This window comes from Urocampus carinirostris, chromosome 1, assembly GCF_059441175.1.
Source record: "Urocampus carinirostris isolate Australia breed hairy pipefish chromosome 1, RoL_Ucar_1.0, whole genome shotgun sequence".
In the NCBI taxonomy this organism is placed as follows: Eukaryota; Metazoa; Chordata; class Actinopteri; order Syngnathiformes; family Syngnathidae; genus Urocampus; species Urocampus carinirostris.
Genome location: NC_142349.1, coordinates 37088165 through 37110201, shown reverse-complemented (window position 1 = coordinate 37110201; position 22037 = coordinate 37088165). Strand labels below are relative to the sequence as shown.

General features: G+C 40.7%; 2 protein-coding genes across 2 annotated transcripts in view; one reads left to right on the top strand and one right to left on the bottom strand.

The window, feature by feature from the left end:
• The window catches only part of dpp6b (dipeptidyl-peptidase 6b), a 697001-nt gene that overhangs the window by 576245 nt on the left and 98719 nt on the right, over positions 1 to 22037 (top strand). The gene's annotated exons all lie outside the window — the stretch shown is intronic.
• Positions 114 to 19920, bottom strand: ro60 (Ro60, Y RNA binding protein). The gene is made up of 9 exons (XM_088337709.1): positions 19807 to 19920; positions 14577 to 15162; positions 11794 to 12014; positions 11501 to 11647; positions 11284 to 11421; positions 11102 to 11218; positions 5440 to 5556; positions 5159 to 5305; positions 114 to 1504 (listed from the first exon to the last, which is right to left on the bottom strand). Exons 2-9 carry the CDS (start codon positions 15151 to 15153, stop codon positions 1352 to 1354), a joined length of 1617 nt encoding a protein of 538 aa, XP_088193835.1. The 5' UTR covers positions 15154 to 15162; positions 19807 to 19920; the 3' UTR covers positions 114 to 1351.

Here is a 22037-nt window from a genome sequence, read left to right as displayed (position 1 = left end):
TGAGGATATTTAGGCCATTTTTTGTCATAATTTACAGCATCTGCAAAACTATAGTCCAGACAAGACACAAGTATACACATGCAGGTATTAGAATGTGAATAGTGTATTTATTAGGCTCACATCAGCACCACAGTTAAATGCAATAAAAATGAACAAACGTATATTTTTGCGAAAATTGTCATTCATACTTTGATAGGTTTGTAGTGTTGTTTGATGCTAGTTTTTCTTTCAGACCAATAAACATATATGCCGTGACTATTTTCATGAACCCATACCGTTAGAGGGGCAGCAACTTGTAGACTATAAAGTAAAACCCACACATTCTTTATTGGAGGAAATGTACATCTCGCTACCCACTTGGATAAAGACACATTTATTCTTAAATTACATTCTTCTTTTTTTCTTCATAATGGGCCGTATAGGTTAGTAGCGTTTACCTCCCACGAATCCTACAGAACATTTTCCGCTGGGTGTAAACTGGTGCTAACTACCCTATATTCACCTCTGGATGAATTACACAAAAATCCCAAATATAACACAGTATACAGAACTACTCCAATTCTGACTGGCAGGTTCAGTTTCACACAACCCACACAAAACAAAAATAGTTAAACCCTTCAAAATGCATGACTGTAATAAGGAGCACCAATACAATGTTTTTTTTTTAGCAAATATTTGAGTCATTGTTCATTCTGATAATATTATTATATGCTCTACATTGGTTCTAAATGTGTTTGATTAGTCAAACATACATTAACACAAAATATTATGATAGTGACCAAGCAGTTTCGTCTATATTTATAGAGAGGCCAGTCTTCAAGACTGTACAAAGTAGAGATAAAAGTGCAGCACTGGGGGAACAAATTTGCAACAGAAAAACTGAATGGATACATGTAGCTGTGTGAAATCAATATCAAGGTTAGGACAAAGCACAATGTTCCCATGGATGCCAGTATTGTTGGTACAAAAGATGCTGATAAATGACATGCTCCTGTTCACTAGCCTTAAACGCAGACAAAAAAGCTCATGTGATGAATTCGACAGCCCTTGAGCAATTCACCCTTAATCCTCACAACACAAACTGTACATTGTTTATTGTAGAACCTTCAAACATTCAACAATATAAAACAGAATCATGCCTAAATTGGAAAAATAAAAATAAAAATAAAAATAAAAAAAATTGAAAGATGTCGTCCAGCCTGCTGGACATGAAATCGGTCAGCAACAAAATACTCAAACGGAAAAGATGACTTTTTGGTTAACTGCATTTTAAGCATTATATTGAACATAAACCATGTTTGTTGACCATGGTCCCCAATGTCAAACGATGCTAACCAGTGAATTAACTCTTTCATAGTAAGTCCTGTGCAAGGTTACGAATGACGGTAAAAGCTCCAAGGTCAAAGCCGCTGATACTCAGGAGACCGCGGTCCTCCGTTTCCAATGTTGCTTGTTCTACGGACCTCAGCACACAGATCACCATCTTGGAAATGCATCCCGATTTCTGTAGAGACAATGTATATACAGGTACAAATGATATACGGTATAAAAAAAGAGTAATCATAATCAAGAAAAAATCAAAGTCATTCATTACAGGGTATTTCCCAGCCAAAATTGGGACAACCATCTTAAGGAGTAATGTGTGACAGTGTTTCCCATATCTCCGGGTAAGGTGTCTCATTAAAGCCCCTATGTGTCAAATTGGACCGCTAGGTGGCACTTTGTTGTCTGGTACAAAGGAAGGCCAGTTTGTTTGTTTTCAGAAACTCTGTGTTGTCTGACTTTAACATTTCTTCGTATATATAAATAAATAAATAATTAAGTTAACTGTAGAGTGAAAAAATAAAGGCTAGCATAAGAAAGTACATAATACGTTTTTATTTATTCATTCATATCATGCATAATGTCACACTATTATTCGTAGTATATAGGTTAAAGCAACAAAAAAATCTAAAGAGCCATTCGGGAGCTGACCTGAAAGAGATGGTTATCTAAAAAAAAAAACAATAAAAAAACCCAACAGAATTCTTATCACTAATGGGTTGAACTTTTCATTGACGTACGTGTCAACTGATACCTTTTACCCATATTTCACAGTTTCTTATAATTTCAAATTGTGAACACCGTATACATTTTATGGTATGAGAATTCAAATTAAAATAAAAAACTCATTTTTTTGTTCTACATAATAAATAAGTATAGCGTTGTGTTTGTAAGGTTTTGTCATCACTTAATAAAGTACAGACGCTCCCCTACTTACGAACATTCAGGTTAAGAAAAATGGTAGATACAAAATTCTTTGGGGGAATGTCAAAAAATATTTGGACATTGCTGTAAGTTAGATTTTATAGTATGTGCACCGTTTTCCGGGTACAGGACAGTACTGTAGCGCTTCTTTCCGCTGCTACCAGCGTGTGGAGCTGTGAGAGCTCACCCAGCATCGACCCCAAAGAAGACATCCGGCTTCCTCTTCCCAGTTTGTGTGGAAACATACTATACTGTGTCTCCATCACGCTAAGAACTTTGACATTTTTATTGTTCAATATCTAGTGCATGCAACCAATATGGTTGGTGTAAAGTGTAAAGAAGAGGCGAGCCGTTTCTTTTGAAATGAAAGTGGAGTAGGAAAGCTTGGTGCGGTTGAGAAAATGGTTGGACCGCTTTTTTCGGCCACTTTCTACCACAGAGGAGTAAGTTGCCTAACTCTTGAAGCTCATCTTCCAAAAGAGAGTTAAACTTAACTTTATTTTTTTATTATTTTAGAGTTTTATTTTATTAAATGTTTATTTTTCAGTACAAAACAATACAGGTTACCTATACAAGCCTTAAACATACTTATATACAACTTAAACATACATTCCATACAATATGTAGCCCTTAAGCAACTTACGAACAATTTCAACTTACGAACGATCGTCCGGAAACTCGTTCGTAAGTAGGGCAAGGTCTGTAATTGAAATCCTTATTAAGGGGAACAATTGGCTGAGGTTGACAGGAATAAGAAAAACCTTTTGTAAACTATCAGAGAGGAACCAGCATCATGACATAGCAGCAATCATAATAGCAGTGGTACTGACATTTTATACTGTAATCTACTAAATCACCAATATGAGTATAAATCAAGGGTTACGCCCCTGGGCACACTCCTTAACCCCCTAAATTGTCCACCCACCGGGCTCTTGAAAAATTCTATGGGAAACACTATCAAAGACCAATGAAATCAGAATAACCCGTTCCCCTCAAAACATTCCCTCCTTGGATCCACATGGTTCACATAGGTCCCCCATTTTGACTTCAAAACAGAGAATTTTACTAAAAGGAGATTTTGATACCTGGCTGGTTTATGTAATATATATACAAATTTGTATTTCATGACATATGGGAAGACTGCTGTTCATCTGGCTCACATTAGACCTGGCGACGGGTAAGTGCCTAAGTTGCGTCAAGTCTTTCCAGTAAACCGCGTTGATGTACCAACCCTACAGAGGCACATTAAAGCAACTCCAGTTCATTGAGAGAGCTCTTTATTATCTGAATCCATTCCATCATTTTAAAAGTCCATCATTTGAAAAGTTGATTAACTGTGAAAGTGAGTGTAGAAATTTTGATAACTCAAAGCTGGTGCTAATTATGAGTCAATAGTTTTCTACCTACCTACCTACCTACCTACCTACCTTGGTCATATCCCTCAAGAGGGGTGACCGACAGCAAGACAAACATATCCAATAACAAAGAAGAAATTTTTTTTTTGCAAAAAACACACACCAAATTTTTGGGACTATGGCCAACCCAATTGCCCAAACACCCAAACAAGTTAGGCACACCGGCACCTAAGTTGGTCATGCTTTCGTCCCTCCAGTTGAAATGGGACACCAGAAAGCGGCCATGTCACTCGGGTCAGGGTGACACAACACCAGGGATCAGAATGGAGATTTTCATTTTCAGCTGAAATAGCCAGGGCGGAGCCCGGTGTGGGGCTCAGGGGGGGCGAAGCCCCCCTGAAGCCAACAGCATTTATCTTATTTGCTATGTGAAAATTGCACTAGAATGAATTAAATCCAACAAAACAGAAACCATGTATTTTTTTCAGTTTTAAGATGTTTTAAACAATTGGGGGATTACAATGTTACAACCATCACCATTGTTGTTGTGTTTTGATGATGAAGATGGACCTTGTATTTAGCTATTAATCAACAATATATATAAAAATATATACATTAATAACCATTCATCATTAATTTGAAAATAGAATGCACAAACTGAACATACTTAAAGAAAATACATGTCAGTCTGTGACAGTCTTCTCCAGCCATGACCACTTAAATTTATTCTTGATTCCTTTATCAATCTCGGAGACAAAAGCCTCGCCTTCTTTTCTTAGTATTTTCATATTTACTTTTTCAAACACTCATTTCACCGTTTGAAAAGACCGGAAGGAGCGCCATGTTTGAGAAAGCCAATGCTCTGAACAAAAGCTCCGCTGATTGGTTATCAGCGAACCTATCGACCAATGGTAGGAGTCGATCTATTTGTGATGTGTTATAGATCTAATGCGCTGCGCTTCTTTTTGCCAATTTTTCTCGCGATCTCTGCTAACTTGGGGTGATGAAACAGTCACGTATCATACCTCACCCCCCCAAAATATTTTCTCATCGAATTTAGACGATTCACGGGAATGACCTTTGGGGTTCAAAATCAGCGGAAATCAGCGGAAATCCGCGGAAAATTCTGATCCCTGCAACACACTCTTGATCAACAGCAGGGCCCGACAGCTTCCACTGATTTACCCCTGCCGCATCATGCGGGTGCCCAGCCCATCCTTAAGAACGCGTCCACAATCCTACTATCCTTTAACAACACCTCTCAAGTCAATAGTTACTAATCATTATTAGTATTATTTTGCAAGAACTCAAAGTTATACCTTTATGATACAACACTTTTAAAATCAGGTAATACATGTCTGAATATTTTACACATTTGTTTAATCAATGCAACCGTCTTCAAATAAATGTGTATTGGGTGAGATTTGTTGTTTAGATTGGATTCACATCATAATCATCCAGACTGACTACTAAAAATGGACATTTCTAATGGGGGACCCAACCCGAACTTTCAATATTTTTAACAAAAATAAGTATAGAAACTAAATGAATGTTACTTCTCTGTATTTCTTGAGTGATTCCAACGGGTTTGCAGAGAAAGGCCACAACGGGTTGTTGGTTAAAATGAGGAACACATCCACAGCTTTCTGATTCTCAGAGGCCCATTTGATGGGTAGAGTGCAGTCTGTGCTTCCTCCAGGGATCTGGAACATGCAATTACCGGCATATACAAGTGTCACAGCCCAAGAGTACAATACAATCAGCGACAAGGAAAAAAGCAGCTAGTGTGCCACACAGTAGCCCAGCACAAGCTGATGTATCTTTACAGAGAGGTTACCTTTATTATTTCATTTGTTGTTTGGGCAAGAGTCATTTCGGAGGATATAGAGCATAGCTCCAAAACACCTTCGGAGTAAGCCAGTACATTGGTATCCGCCTCTGCCCTTACAAACACCTGGGGTGGACGTGAAAAGAAAAGGTACTTGTAATGGAAGGGCTCGCTGAAGTAGAGAATTCCAGCTTTGAATTTATGGTATCTACATCCAAATAATTTCAACATATCAAAACATCGCACGACTATAAATGACAGCTAGCCAACAGAACCCATACACTTGTAATAGTATTCATAACAGGAATAGTAATATGAAAATAACTAGTCAGATAATCAACAGAGGTAAACCACAGTTTCAAACTTAGTTTACCTAAAAGAAAAAAGGGTATAAATAGAAGTGAACCTAAATAATTTTATTCATCAATATGTTATATGCGCCCCTGTTGATCAAATTATGCCATGTTGAATCTACAAAATTGGCTAAGAAGCTAAATCTACCTGTTTTTATCCATTCCTCGTGGCAACCGATTTGAGTCTTGCCGTCAGCAAACATAACATTGCAGTTGCTCAGGCTTCCGCTAATAACAAAGCATGGCTCTGCGTCAGAAAACTGGTGAACCATGATTTGTTGTTAACGGAGGCCTTTGGCAACTTCAATGTCATCTACATTTCTTCCTCAAAGTCTAAAAATGGTCACCCTTGATATTGCTAAAAACAGCTTAATATTGGGGTTGCAACAACTAATCCAAAAATGTGATTAATATTGATTGTTTGATTCGTTGTATCACGTGATTTATGAGCCACTAAGTACGTTAAATCAATGCAAATACGAGTATTCACAATTCTTTTTTGACGCTGAAAGTTGTAGTACCACTTTAGTCTGGCAGAGGGTGCCAAGACCTTACTTTTTTTAAAAAGGTCTGTTTTATTGAACATTACTTCATTACAAACAAAATTGGCATGAAAGTTTCAACTCAATTGACTGTTTCATCATAGTGCAGCACGACGGCGCAGTGGCTAGCGCGTGTACGGCAGAGTTCTGAGATCATGAGATCGAACCTCCTGTGTGGAGTTTGTTCTCCCCATGCTTGCGTGGGTTTCTTCCGCGCACTCCGGTTTCCTTACCAATTCCAAAAACATGCATGTCAGGTTAATTGGCCGGTTCAAATTGTCCCTAGGTGTGAACGAGCGAGTGAGTTGTCGGTCTCTGTGTGCCCTGCGACCGGCTGGCAACCAGTTCAGGGTGTCCCCTGCCCACTGCCCGAGGATAGCTGGGATGGGCTCCAGCACCCCCGCGACCCCACTGAGGATAAGCAGTGCAGATAATGGATGGATGGATGGATGTTTCATCATAAAACTAACATAACAATTCTCGAGGAAACAAAGGTACAGAAAAATTTTTGGGAAAATAAGTAAACAAAATAAATAAAGTAAAAAGAAAAATTATGAATAATCACATGTTTAATTCTACACAGGGGCAGATTCTTAAGCATAGTATATATCATTCTTATTTGTTGACGACATTTTGAAAAGTGTGTTTAACTTTTTGATTTAATTTTGCAGATAAAACAAATTGCTACACATAAAATTAAAATATAATACGATCTTTGGATAAGGTGGTAGGAAAGGCGTATCTAACATATTAGCAGAAGTATAACATATGTTTATATGTATTTTCGTTTATTGTCAAGTTAATTGACAAACATGTTTCTGTTGTTTCATATCATACAACATTCTGTTGTTTTGTGCACTATTATTCTACCTGTCCAAAACTTCAATATGTAATTAAAGAGTAGGAAATTATAAATGAGTTCAAGAAAACCGATTCATCAAAAAATGATCGACTGATGAATCGATTATGAAAACAATTGTTAATGGCAGCCCTACTTAATATTATTGATTTTTAATTTAACAAAATAAAAAAAAACATTACAAATTTAGCAGTGTATACAACCAGTGTTTACCTTTCTATATGTGACACAGATTGAGTACATTTAACATTATGACCATACATCCAATGGATGAACATGGGGTCTCAAGATCAATTGAGGTTTTCGTTTTATGCAAAGAGGACTCATCCAAAATTCAAAATTGACGCCAAATGCTGACATATTCTGTTTTTCTTTCAAAAGAAAGTTGATAAAGACTGGAAGAAACAATGTGAGAAAAAGATTTTCCTTAGCCTGTAAATGAGTTAAGCATCTTACAAGATAGGAATTCATGTCAATGGCAGGAATAGAATGAAGCTTGAAGTAAAAGGAAATAATTTCCCCATTCATCTGTCTTTCAATGAGCCACTTGGCTAAAATTGTGATATCATCAATGGAATTCTCTAGAAGTCCTGGCATGTCCATTGACCTATTATTTGACTTTAGATAGATAGATAGATAGATAGATACTTTATTCATCCCCTAAGGGAAATTCACATTTCCAGCAGCATCCCTGAGCTGAGAACAATACAATAATAAAGCCAAAAGAAAAACAATATACAAATACCCAGTGTGACGTGCAAATGCCCACTTTAGCATGTTATATAGATTAACTAAATAGTGCTACACATAATGCAGTAAGATCCAATGTAGGTGGTGTGGTTTAATGTGGGCCTTTACTCTGCCGGGTGGAGTTAAAGAGCCTCATGGCATGAGGAAGAAAAGAACTCTTCAGTCTGTCCGTAGTACAAGACAGTGACAGCAGTCTGTCACTGAAACTGCTCTTCTGTCCGGAGATAATGCTGTGAAGCGGATGCGATGGATTGTCCATGATTGACCTCAGCTTTTTCAGTGCCTGTCTCTCAGCTGCTGTTGTTAGGCTGTCCAGCTCTTTGCCCACAACAGAGCTCGCTTTCCTAGCCAGTTTATTGAGACGAGAGGCATCCTTCTTCTTGATGCTGCCTCCCCAACACGCTGCCGCATAGAAGAGGGCGCTTGCCACTACTGTCTCATAGAATATTTTCAGGAGCTTTTTGCAGATGTTGAAGGAGGCCAGCCTTCTGAGGAAGTAAAGTCGGCTTTGCCCTTTCCTACATAGAGCTTCTGTGTTGGCAGTCCAGTCCAGTTTGTTGTCCAGCTGCACACCCAGGTATTTGTAGGTCTGGACAAATTCTACACATTCTCCCTTGATGGTTACAGGAACCGGGTGAGTTCTGGTTCTCCTGAAGTCCACCACCATCTCTCTGGTCTTGGTGGTGTTTAGGTGCAGGTGGTTTGCGTCGCTCCATCGGACAAAGTCCTGAATCAATTTCCTGTACTCCTCCTCCTGCCCGTTTCTGATACATCCCACGATCGCAGTGTCATCGGCAAACTTTTGCACATGGCAGGACTCAGAGTTGTACTTAAAGTCCGATGTATATAGAATGAATAGGAACGGAGAGAGAACGGTCCCCTGCGGAGATCCTGTGCTGCTAACCACGGTGTCCGATGTACAGCCCCCCTGTTTCACATACTGCGGTCTGCCTGTCAGGTAGTCAGTAATCCATTCTACAAGGTGTGAGCTAACTCCCATCTCTGTCAATTTCCTACTCAGTAGCAGAGGCTGTATGGTATTGAAGGCACTAGAGAAGTCCAAAAATGTAATCCTCACAGCCCCCTTCGCCCTATCCAGGTGAGAGAGGGATCGGTGTAACATGTATAATATAGCATCCTCCACTCCCACCTTCTCCTGGTAAGCAAATTGCAGTGGGTCGATGGCGTGACGGACCTGTAGCCTCAGGTGGTGCAGCAGCAGCCGCTCCATGGTCTTCATCACATGTGATGTCAGGGCGACTGGCCTGAAGTCGTTGAGTTCCTCTGGTCTTGATTTCTTTGGGACTGGGATGATGCAGGATTTTTTCCACAGCTGAGGGACCCTCCCCTGTTCAAGGCTCAGGTTGAAGATGCGCTGTAGAGGGTCTCCCAGCTCAGACGCACAGGCTTTCAGCAGTCGGGGGGATATTCCATCCGGACCAGCTGCCTTGCTGGTTCGTAGCCTTCTCAGCTCCCCACACACCTGGGCTGAAGTTATTTTTAGTGGGGGGATGTCTTCCATGCTAGTGTGCAGAGGGGGAGGGGGAAGGACAGCTGCACAACTCAGGGGTGAGGATGAGGCGGAGTGGTCAAACCTGTTGAAAAAGTTGTTCAACTGGTTGACTCGCCCCACATCTATATCCACAGCCACTCCCTGCTTGGTGCTGCAGCCAGTAATTGTTTTCATCCCTTCCCACACCTCCTTCATGTTGTTGTTCAGCAGCTTTTTCTCCAACTTCCTCCTGTACTGCTCCTTCCCTTTCCGGAGCTGGACTTTGAGCTCCTTCTGTACTCGTTTTAGCTCCTGATGATCACCATTTTTAAAGGCCCTCTTCTTTTGGTTCAGAAGGCACTTGATGTCTCTCGTGATCCAGGGCTTGTTGTTGGCATAGCAGCGTACAGTCTTTGTCGGAACAACATTGTCCATGCAGAACTTAATGTAGTCAGTAGTGCAGTTTGCCATCTCCTCAATGTCACCACTGCTGGACCCTAGCAGGACATCCCAGTCCGTACATCCAAAGCAGTCTCTCAGAGCCTGCTCTGCCTCGGTGGACCATTTTCTAAATGAGCGTGTGGTTGTTGGTAGCCTCCTCACTCTTGGTTTGTACTGTGGTTTAAGCAGAATGAGGTTGTGGTCTCCTTTTCCAAGGGCAGGCAGTGGTTTAGCGCTGTATGCATTTTTTATATTCGCATACAGAAGGTCAATAGTCCTATTTCCCCTGGTCTTGCAGTTCACATACTGGACGAAAGAGGGCAGTGTCTTATCAAGAGTCACGTGGTTGAAGTCCCCTGAGATTAACATTGCAGCCTCCGGGTGTTGTGTCTGGAGTTTTGCCACCGCGGAGTGGATGACGTCACACGCTACTTCCGCATCAGCGCGCGGAGGGATGTAAACAATGACAGCAATGGCGTGTCCGAACTCTCTGGGCATGTAATAGGGACGGAGACTTACAGCCAAAAGTTCGACATCACGGCAGCAGATAGAAATCTTGGTTTTTACATGCCCGGGGTTACACCACCTCGAGTTCACGTAGATAGCCAGTCCCCCTCCTTTGCGCTTCCCACTGACTTTTGTCCCTCTGTCAGCCCGAACAGCGCAGAAGCCGTTTAGCGCGATGTTAGCGTCCGTGATGCTAGGCGTGAGCCACGTTTCCGTAAAGCAAAGCAAGCTGCACTCCCTGTATGCTTTGATGTCTTTCACAAGCACAGCCAGTTCGTCGATCTTATTCGGTAGGGAGTTGACATTCCCCATGATTATGGACGGTACCGTGGGCTTATATCGCCACTTCGCCGCTAGCCGCTTAGCCTTTACTTTAGCACCGGCTCTGCAACCCCGGTAGGGTCGCCTTACCTCGGTAGGTAAAAAAGGGACCGTGCCGGCTCGAGAGTTCCTCAGGTCGAGGAGTAGGTTTCTTGAATATACGTATTTTTGCGAGTTGAAACCCATATCCATAGGATAGAAAGTAATCCAAGTGTTGCAAGGCACTGATAAAGTAAGCAAAAATAACTAAACAAATAAATAAATCACAAAAGTAGCGAAAATACACGGGAGCTTGCTGGAGTGGCTGCCATTCGTGACGGCGCCGGAAGTAAGTACTCTTTGAAGGCAGTTCAAATAAACCGTACAGCAGACATACGTTTCCTTTATTGAAAGACAATCGTCTTACCATTGTAATAAGTGCAGCAGCGACTTCTGTGCCAATTGCTGTCCCCGGAACAACACTGTTCAGCGATGACTTTACATCCACAGCCACAACAAAGCTTCTCCCGACTGGCTCAACATTCTGGAAAAGAACACTATTGCTGGCTAATGCCTTTGGATTTTCTTCATTTTAATTACAGAACCTACCGAGAAACTCTTATAAAAGGCAACTTCCAGGGCTTTCAGTATGCTGCCATCTACAGCCCATTTAGTTTTACCCTGATGACCATGCCCTCTTTTGTAATGTTCAGAAGCCAAGAGTATACTAAAGGGGTGAATCCTTGCCTGAAAAAAATCAACACAAAGGAAAAACAGTCAAACAAGATAACACATGTCTACATATGACAAGGTCAAAGTCTCTTACCTTCTTTGACGCTGCCTCAGTTTGGATTCTCTCACACAGATCTTGGGTTTCTGATGCCCCTGGTTGCAGTACATTTTTGGCTGTCATCTTGCCTAAAATCTGGAGAACGGATTGAAGTGGCATTTCCTTTATCAGTGCCCTCCAAACCTAAAAAAAGAACCAAAAGATCAACTATGTACAAAAGCTTAACTGTTGAAGATCCAACATGGAGTAGGGGGTGGTTAGGTTAACGCGAACCAAATTAACACTAAAGATCATTGTATTACGTGTCGCAATAGCGCAACTTGACTTACCAATTTTGACTTGAGATGGTCGGTAAGAAGCTGGTCCTTTTCCAGTTTGTGCTCCTCAATCAAATTAATGACTTCCGTTTCATCGCAACTGTGCTTCACCTTCTCAAGCGTTTGAAGATATGAAAGCACTTTGACAATCTCCTCTGTGTTCTCTTTGTTGGCGTAGGACAGTTGGACTTCTTTCCATCCTTTTGCAACATATTTGCTAACTAAGGCAATAGCTGAAGGAGTAAAACAAAAAGAGCACACCTTTAAGAACAACAGAAATAAGTAATATTCAGGGTTCATATAATTTATTTTTGGTTAGGTGTGACTATTATTCATATTTCTATCAACAATAGTCTACAATACTATGACACAATATCTTCACAAAAGAAAAACTTAACAGTAGCAATACATGCCCCTAGGGTAGTGTGGAAGAAAAATGAAATGATACAAGTCATTTATTGAGATTCCATTCTATTATCTGCACCGATTTTCATCAGTAGGGTCGTGGGGATGCTGGAGCCCATCCCAGCTATCCTTGGGCAGTGGGCAGGGGACACACTACGACTGGCTGGCAACTGGTTCAGTGTCCTCTGCCCACTGCCCGAAGATAGCTGGGATGGACTCCAGCACCCTACTGAGGATAAGCAGTGCAAATAATGGATGGATGGATAATTTTAGGTAATTTATTTTAAGGTATTCTATTAGTTAAGGTAGTTAAACTAAACAATCCTTAAAATAACATACCGGTAAATTGTATTATTCAGCAGACGGCATGTTTCTTGTCATTCTAAAAAACAGATGTCATTTTTAACTTTTTGCCATATTTGATTGTTCAGATATTCTGAATAAACAAAAAAATACATCGAATTCAACATCTGTTTGATCAGACAATTTTGCAGATGACTGAAATGTTAATTATTGATCTAAGTGTAGTGACTTGTTCTCAAACACTGCTCTGAATATTGTAACAGTAATGTAATATCACCCAGAGTGACTCAGTCAAAAATTCAGGTGTCACATTTGACTCAAATCTGTCCTTCCAGTTACACGTTAAGAATACTATAGAACAGCTTTTTTTCCCATTTTCGCAAAATTGCTAATATTTACCCTATGTTGTGTCCCAGTCTGATGCTGAGATTATAATCGATGAGTTTGTTTCATCCTATCTCGATTAGCAGACTCTCCTGAAGTCAGGCATCAAGAGCCTGCAGCTGGTACAAAATGCTGCAGCGAGACTTTTAACTGAGACAAGAAAATTTGATCGCTTTACCCCGATTTTAGATAACGTGAATTGGCTCCCGGTAGAGGTAAGATCTTGGGCTCGGGCTCGAACCCGACCCGGCCTAATACCGGGCCAGGTTCGAGCTTAAAATGTAAATCATTAGGTTGGGCCGGTCGGGCTTCTCTCTCGCTGTTTAAACCCCCCCCCCCCCCCCCCCCCCCTATGTTCCTACTCGGAGTCTTCATTTAGAAAATGCTAGTTTGCTCGTGATCCAAGAGTCAAGAAAGGATCCGCAGGTTCGAGAGTGTCCTCCATTCAAGCCCCGGTGCTGTGGAATGCTCAGCGCATTTCTACTGACTATATGAGTGGTCCACACTCAACTGCTTCAATTTGTGATTCATCCACATTCAAGTCTTATTCAAAACAGAAGTTTTAATCAAACATAAAGCGACACCTTGCTACTTTGGGCTTCCGTTATTGCTGGTTCAATGCTTGCGGATTTTCATTGTGCATCATTTTCTGCAATTCTGATTGGCTAAAGGGAGGAAGATGATTTATATCGTTAAATCTGCTCAGCAGCCACATTCGGGTCCTTAGTGCTCTCTAGTGGCACCCTGGCATATTTTCAAAAATATTTGATTTCTTAAGGACAGAACCAGCAGGTAAATGCAGTCTTCCATAACGGCCACGTGATGATGGCAAAGTATTATGTAAAGCACCGCTTCTCAACTGGCCTGACTTCAAGACCGTCCACTGAAGTCAAGCTGCAACCCGAATCCTATCAAGCTGCAAACCAAATCAAGAAAAAATTCCACTTCTCAAATTTGTCCAATGAATGGATTCAGCTTAAACCAGAGACAGAAGAATAAAATAACCCTCATTTTAAAAAACAAAATTAAAAGCAAAACCAAAACGACTTCAAGTACTGTACATAGTCACATATAAGCCTCTATAACATACTGTATAAGCACCCCCTAAATTGCTTTAGAGTAGCCACAAATTAGAAACAAACTCAAAACCTTACTTTTCAACCAGTACTTTCATAATTCGTAATCGTTTCCCTCTTTTTCTTTCCATTAATAAGAATTTTCCTGGGACCCATTATTATGGGCAGGGATATGTAAAACCTCCAAGATCTCAATTAAATTAGATGTGGTCCCTCCTAAACGTGCCAATTGACTGAACAGGTAGAAGAAATGGAGCAGGGCATTAATGCCGTCTACTGCTAAGGAGTGTAATTGACCCTTTTTTTTTTCTTCTTAGTATTATTTTGCAGTAAAGTGAAGTAGATCAGATCCCTAATTCATAAATTTGAGTGATAAATTAGAAAAAAAGATTCTTAAAATTATGTGGCAGTACAGAAGTTATTCATTAAAAGAATGTTTTTAAGTACAGAACCTTTACTTGTTAAATTGAGCCTGTGAATTGGATTTGTTTAAGACCAATAAATAAAAAAAAGTTTCTACTTTGCAGATTTTCACGTATCTCGGGAGGTTCTGCCCCCCATGAACTGCAAAAGCTGAGGGATTACCGTATTATGTTCATTCACACTATGGGATGTATGGCACCTTACGTTCATTAGCCGGTTTGGTGTGAGCGAGTCTGAGTACATCCTGGTGTGACCACCCCGCTCTCTGTTTACATCTAGTCACAACTGCGGCGAGACTCAGGGCGTCCTGCTCATTGTACCAGTCGGATACGGCTTTCCTCAGGGCACGCCCCCAAATTCCGCACTTCATGTCCTCTTTCAGTTCCTTCTTATATTGAATGAAATAAAATAGATGAGCAGAATCCCGGCAAATTTCCTTCACAGCATTAAATGCAGCATGTTTGGTCGGCGCATCGGCCTTCTGGGAGCAGAGCGCCAACGCAAATATGCAGGGTTCCAGTCTGACAGCACAGCCATCTTGAGCAAACCTTTTGACTTCGTTCACCGCTTCAATACCTCGGCCCTCCTCAAGCATGGAAAGCAGAGCTCCCGCTTGCGCTACGCCGGGGTGAGCCTCCTCCACGGTTGTGTAGACATCTCCCTCCGAGCCATAGCACAAAAAACGATGCAGTTTGACCTTGTCGTTGACCTCCCAGTGACAATAATCTCCAGCCACATTTGACGTATGGTTGCTTGGGCATCTTGAAGGCTCCATTGTCATTTAGACAACCTTGAAAAGTGATAAGACGATAATTTAGGTTTCAGGTGTTTTTTTCCCCGTTTTTCTTATGATAAGCCTTTTTATAGGATTTTGAAAAATGAGAAGAGGGCCGGAGAAGCCAATAATAAACAGGAAACCCTAACTGAACCACATAATGGCAGCATTACATTCATAAAAATAGTACTTCTACTATACAAAAATTTAGGGCTGCAGCTAGAAGCAATTGTAATAGTCAACTGTTCACTTATTATTGAAATGATTAGTGAAATGCTTTTATTCATATATGTATAACCAATTAGGCAGAGCTCTGGGTCAGTAGAGACATAAAACCATAAATACACCCTGTCCATTTTCTAAGTATGTTTAAGTAATAAAATCTTATGTTGTACAGCTGTTTGTGTGCAATAGTCTATAGTTTTCTTTTGTTATTTAACGGTGGTGTCCATACCTTTTCTTACTTTTAACATTTTCACTGTAGAATAAAAGAAAACCGCCAGCGCAAACGTGTAATCCCTTTTTTCCCGCCCTTTGCTTATTTTACGTTATTTTATTCTACAATGATTTGATGGCACACTAGAAAAAAAGCTTAATTAAAAACGGAAAGAATTGGGACAAGGTAAAAAAAAAACAGATTGGAACTCAGTGGCCTTCTGAACTAGGAGTAACAACAGGACCTGCCGGTGTTATGCCGAGAAATGCATCCTCGGCGAGATTTGCATCCCTTGGCTACTATAGAGTGCTTCGAGGTCCTAAGATTACCCACAATTAGACCTAAGATTTATGGCCCGAGCCCGAACCCGAACCCGAGGCAATTTCGGGCCGGGTCGGGCCTGAAATGTCAGTCATACGGTCGGGTCGGGTCGGGTTCGGTCCTGCTTTTTTTTTTTTTTTTTTTTTTTTAATTAATTAATAATTATAAATATATGTTCATTAAAAATATATACTTAAACTATGTATGGATACTAGATCAAGGAATACTTGTTATAAAATAAATAATTTGGATAAAACGGAGAAGGAGCTGTAATTGCTTTTAACGGAGCCAGAGCATGCTCTGTGCACGTGACGTGACGTGAATGCTGTCCTCTTAATAATCTTCCCCTCCGCAAATTCGCTTTATTGTTTAAATAAACGCGTTATATAGACTAGGATCTCCCAATTATTATAATTAGCTCGCTTTATTGTTTTAATAAGCGTTTTATATAGAATACGATCAGGGGGGGGGGGGAATTTGCATAGGAGTCGGAAAAGGGCACAACACGTCAACACCCCCTCAATGAAAGTGCTGCGCTAAAATCTTAAGGACGTACTACTACTGCTGCTGTGGATTATGGCCCAATGATCAAGTCGTCAAAATGACGGACGCCCTTCAATGTTTTCGCTACCTCAAAAAAAAAAAAACGTCAATGACAGATTGTCGCTTAATGTAACATCTGCAGTGCAGACACAGAAATATAAAAGATGTAAGTGTTTATACAGTTTTATTTAACTTAGGCCTAGATGTTGTAACAAAAGGCAGAGTTTAATTTGTTATCATAAATCACCCCTCCTTATAAATAAAATATGTAATTTCGGGCCCCTTTCGGGCCGGGCCAGCAAATCCAGTTAATTAGTCGGGCTCGGTCCGGGTCGGGTTTAATACCCCTCGGGCCTGCGTCGGGCTCGGGTGCTTTTTTTTGGCCCGATCTTACCTCTACCCACAATGCATTGCTGGCGCCCATTTTGGAAGTCCACAAAGCTTTTCACTTCATTGTTATTGTTCAGCGAACCAGTTAGATTCTACATTGTAATGCCGAATACGTGCGTTATTGTTGGCTGTTGTAGCCGAGGGGAAAAGGGTGGGAAGGGCTTCTTTAGACTTCCGAAGTGTGTTTACGATCAGGGGATTGAAGCTCAGGAGAAAAGTGAACGACGAAGACGAATGTGGCTGGCAGCTATCAACCGGTCGAATTTGCCAAAGCTTGACTGTGTTCGTGTTTGTTCTGATCACTTTCTGACAGGTAAATTGAATTATTTATGATGTAGGAATAAATTTTAAAAAGGTTATGGGATATGTGTACTTCATGACAACAGCTCGACGACCCCAAACTACTTTTATAACATATATGTGAGGTATTTCGCCGAAAACGACATTTAAAAACCGAACAAAACTCCGTTTCTCATTCGTACACTATTTTGGTGGAGAAATTCAACGCGGTTTCAGGGAAAGAGAGTCTCCTTTCCTCAATCAACTCGCGTCAATAGAGGATTTAAAGCCCCCGAAAGCTAAGCTAACTTAGCCACCGGTGCGCCGTTCGGAGAAGCGTTGCCTTTCCCGGGTTGTTCAACATAGAACAAAAGGGAAGCAACATGAGAACAACATTCCCCTAAACCTGCAACACAGTTGCAATGAGCACACAGAATCGATGATGACTTGTCAACAATGATCCATGGTTGTAAACTTGGCTGAGACAAACTCTGAGAATGTAGAACTTTCCCTTTCACAGTCTTGTTTTCATCACCTTCGCTTCTGTGCACAGACACATCCCGAACCCAACCAGACACAAATCTGTCGTGGACTTCCATACTTTTGTAATTTTGAAAATCCTTCAGTTCAAAAAAGGGACTTCGGTGGAAAATAAGATAGTTAACAAGTTCGATGTAAGTCACACACGGCAACAAATCGGGATCAGACTTCCAGTCCTTGTTTTTAATTTTGTAGGGATCCAATTTTCCAATAAAATGCCACTTCGCAGCGTGCTTGCTTGTCTAAACTCTCCACGTAGTTTTCCATAGGGTTGACAAAATCCGTAGACAAACTGAGGGCTCCGCGCTTTGTGCTAAAAATAGTAACACGGCTTCGTGCCGCCATCTTGGAAGTCTGTCGATTACAAGCGGTGATAGCGAGAGGAGCAAATATTTACTCAGTTTGTCTATTTATTTACTCAACTAGCTTCGTTTGTGTACGGATTTTGTCAACACTATGGAAAACTACGTGGAGAGTTTAGACAAGGAAGCACGTGAGTGGTACGCTGCGAAGTTGCATTTTATTGGAAAATTGGATCCCTACAAAATTAAAAACAAGGACTGGAAGTCTGATCCCGATTTGTTGCCGTGTGTGACTTACATCGAACTTGTCAACTATCTTATTTTCCACCCAAGTCCCTTTTGTGAACTGAAGGATTTTCAAAATTACAAAAGTATGGAAGCCTACGACAGATTTGTGTCTGGTTGGGTTCGGGATGTGTCTGTGCACACAGTATTTAACCTAGCCATACTTGAATGGTGTCGACAGATGTACATGAAGTACACATGTTCCATAACCTTTTTAAAATTTATTTCTACATCATAAATAATTCAATTTACCTGTCAGAAAGTGGTCAGAACAAACACGAACACAGTCAAGCTTTGGCAAATTCGACCGGTTGATAGCTGCCAGCCACATTCGTCTTCGCCGTTCACTTTTCTCCTGAGCTTCAATCCCCTGATCGTAAACACACTTCGGAAGTCTAAAGAAGCCCTTCCCACCCTTTTCCCCTCGGCTACAACAGCCAACAATAACGCACATATTCGGCATTACAATGTAGAATCTAACTGGTTCGCTGAACAATAAGAATGAAGTGAAAAGCTTTGTTGACTTCCAAAATGCCCGCAAGCAATGCATTGTGGGTAATATTAGGACCTCGAAGCACTCTATAACCACTTTTACCTCGTTTTATCTCACTTTTCGGGAATGTAATGGCGAACATACAACCAAAACCACCCACTTTTGTATTTGTTGGGAATGTAATACAATTCAAACCATCTGTCTTTGTATTTGTTGTGAATGTAATCGAACGGTAATGCACACCGTATATAAATCACTTTTGAGCAGGTAACGTGTTTATTTTGCATTTTTCGTATTAAAACTGTTATGCACTCTACCATAAAGCTTATTTCAGCATAATAAGCTTTATGGTACAGTGCATAACAGTTCTCAAAAGTGATTTACATTATTCCCGAAAAGTGATATAAAAGTGAGATAAAACGAGGAAAAAATGGTTATAGTAGATAGGGGATGCAAGTCTCGGCAGGGATGCATTTCTCGGCATAACACCTAACACCCGCCAGTGGAGGATGCTGCAAGCCTTACTTGTATAAACTGACCCGATTTGAACGTCAACGATAACAGTTGTCCTCCCAGCATCGATAAAAATAGATTGAAGCCGATTAACCATCATGAGGACAGGCAGAGACAGATGCAGTTGCAGACGACAGTGCACCATAAACAATCCAATGCAAATTGACGGCCTCTATATTTTATATTACATTGTATTAGTTGCTATAAGTATTTCGGTTAAGGGGGAAAGTTAGATAACCAAGTTAAACAGCACAAGTTTAAGTCATCTGCGCCAAGTTAGCTGTTTTTCACCAGCACTGCTGAGCAAAAACTAAAACAATAAACATGAAAGTAAGTCGGGCATGCATTTTTAGTAAACGAATAAGAATGAAACTCATTCAATATTTTGTTAAACCCTGACAACAATACTATATTTGCATTCCCTTCGGATAAACTGGCCGGATTGCGACTTGACTAGGCTTGGGTTACTTGAATTTATTATATTTTGTGCCGATTGTAAGTCAATGAGACACACAAAATCGTCAAAGGAAATTGCTCCACACAAAATAAAAACTTACCACAATCTTTGAGGATCGCTTAAACTTGTGAAATATTGTATAAAGAGGCCTCTCTGACAAGGTAAAGAGAATCGGAGGCTGGGTTATAGAGGCCGCTGGGAAATAGAGTTCAACATACGGAAAGAGATTCCTTCTCTTCTTCGTTTTCGAGGCACGTCATGCACACTGTTGCCCTCCACTGGCCAACTAGTTAGTATTCGCACCTGTTTGATTCCTCAGAATAGTTAATATTAAAATGAAAACTTCAAAACAATCAGTTATTAAAATCACAAATAAGTCTTGAAGTGTTTTATTTTACCCAAAGACAATAATAAAAACATGCATTTTGTTCTATTATTCTTGGGATGTAAAAAGGCATCATCAATGTCAGTAAAAGTCAAAAATCAATTGTTTTTATTTATCCTTTGGGGGCATTATTTTTGTCACTAATTGGCTGAATATAACATCAGAATTTGCCAGGGCTCAGTTAATAACAAACCAAGGAATACTTTCAGATTTATTCAGATACACATTGTCCCTTCAACTCATGCATCCAATTTTTACCATTTTAATTATTTTTGCACGGCAGCTATGTGGTCAGCACGTCCGCGGCACAGTTCTGAGGCCATGGGTTCAAATCCAGCTATCAAACCTTCCTGTGTGGAGTTTGCATGTTCTCCCCGGCTTCCTTGGGTTTCCTCCGGGCACTCCGGTTTCGTCCCACATTCCATAAACATGTATTTCAGGTGAAGTGGCCGTTCCAAATTGTCCCTAGGTGTGAATGAGTGAGTGAGTTGTCTGTCCCCGTGTGCCCTGCGATTGGCTAGCAACCTGTTCAGCGTGTCCCCTGCACACTGCCCGAAGATAGCTGGATGGGCTCCTACTGAGGTCAAGCGGTGCAGATAATGGATGGATGAGTGGATATAAAAAGAAAACTTCAACCCTCATGTTTTATTATTAAAAAAACCCAGTATGTTTCTATCTTGTACCATAGTTAAGTAAATAACAGTTGAACATTTCTGGGAAATACTTGTTTTCAAGATAACCTCCTAGAAAAACAGCTTTTTGCGGGAAAGGGTGCATTTCAAGTAGAACTTTTGTTTCAATCCATTTTCTATTTATTTTTTACATTTTTGGCCCCTGCAATATCTAAACATGCTTTCGACTAGCACAAGGGCACTTTGCTTGCAAAATAACATTTTATTGCAATAACACTGAATGTATGCATGAACAATGCATGAACTTTGGAAGAGCTTTTCAGCGGCCGATGTTCTCGGTGACGTGATCATGCGATTTCGGTCACCATGGCAATATACTTCCGGCAGAAGTGCACGAAACGTCATCCCTCCCTGCCCTGACTATGACATAGGGACTTTGCACAACAGTGTTTGGAGTCACAAAAGTGTCATGGAAAATCATATGAAATGCAGACGCGGGCCTTCCCAATTCTTCTACCAGCTCGGTAGCCTAGACGGTAGGGCGCCCGCTCTGAGACTGGGAGGTCGCTGGTTCAAACCTCGGCCGAGTCATACTAACCAAAATTCATTGTTTTCATTGCTGAACTCCGGACTTACAACTTTGGTACTTATTGCCTCCCTGCTTGGCACGCGGCATTAAGGGTTGGAAGTGGGGGGTTTGGTCACCTAATGACCAAAATGGCTGCGCCCTGTTAGGCTGCGGCTGCATCGGCTCGCTACAGTTTAACTGTACAGGTCAGGTGTATCGACATTTCGTTCTGTGTGCATTGTTACAAAGAATGACAATAAAAGTAAATTCTATTCTATCTGTCACAGGCACATCTAGTTCTACATTTATAAAATACATTGTTCCCAGGCATAATAAAATTGTTCAAACCAAAAAACCCCTCCAAAAAATAACTTCAGTTGAAGAGATGCAGAAAAACTTGTACTATATGGCCCACAAGCATGGCTGGCTCCTAATTTATTTCTGACTATGTAAAAAAGAGGAGCGGGATTCTAGGTAATGTTTTTATCAAATGTTATGGTTTTTGTAATAAATGCAAACCAAATGCTCCTTCTGGCTGCTGGAGGGCAGTAGACGTTATACAGTGGGACCTCGTTACTTTGTGGTTCCACGTTCGTGGGTTCAGAGCTTCGCGGGTCTAAAAAATAATAATAATGAAACAAAATAATCAATTTTTTTTTTTTAAAAAAGCATTTTTAAAGGGGCGTCGCTACTTCGCGGATTTTCACTTTTCACGGGTGGTTTTGGTCCCCATTAACCGCGATAAC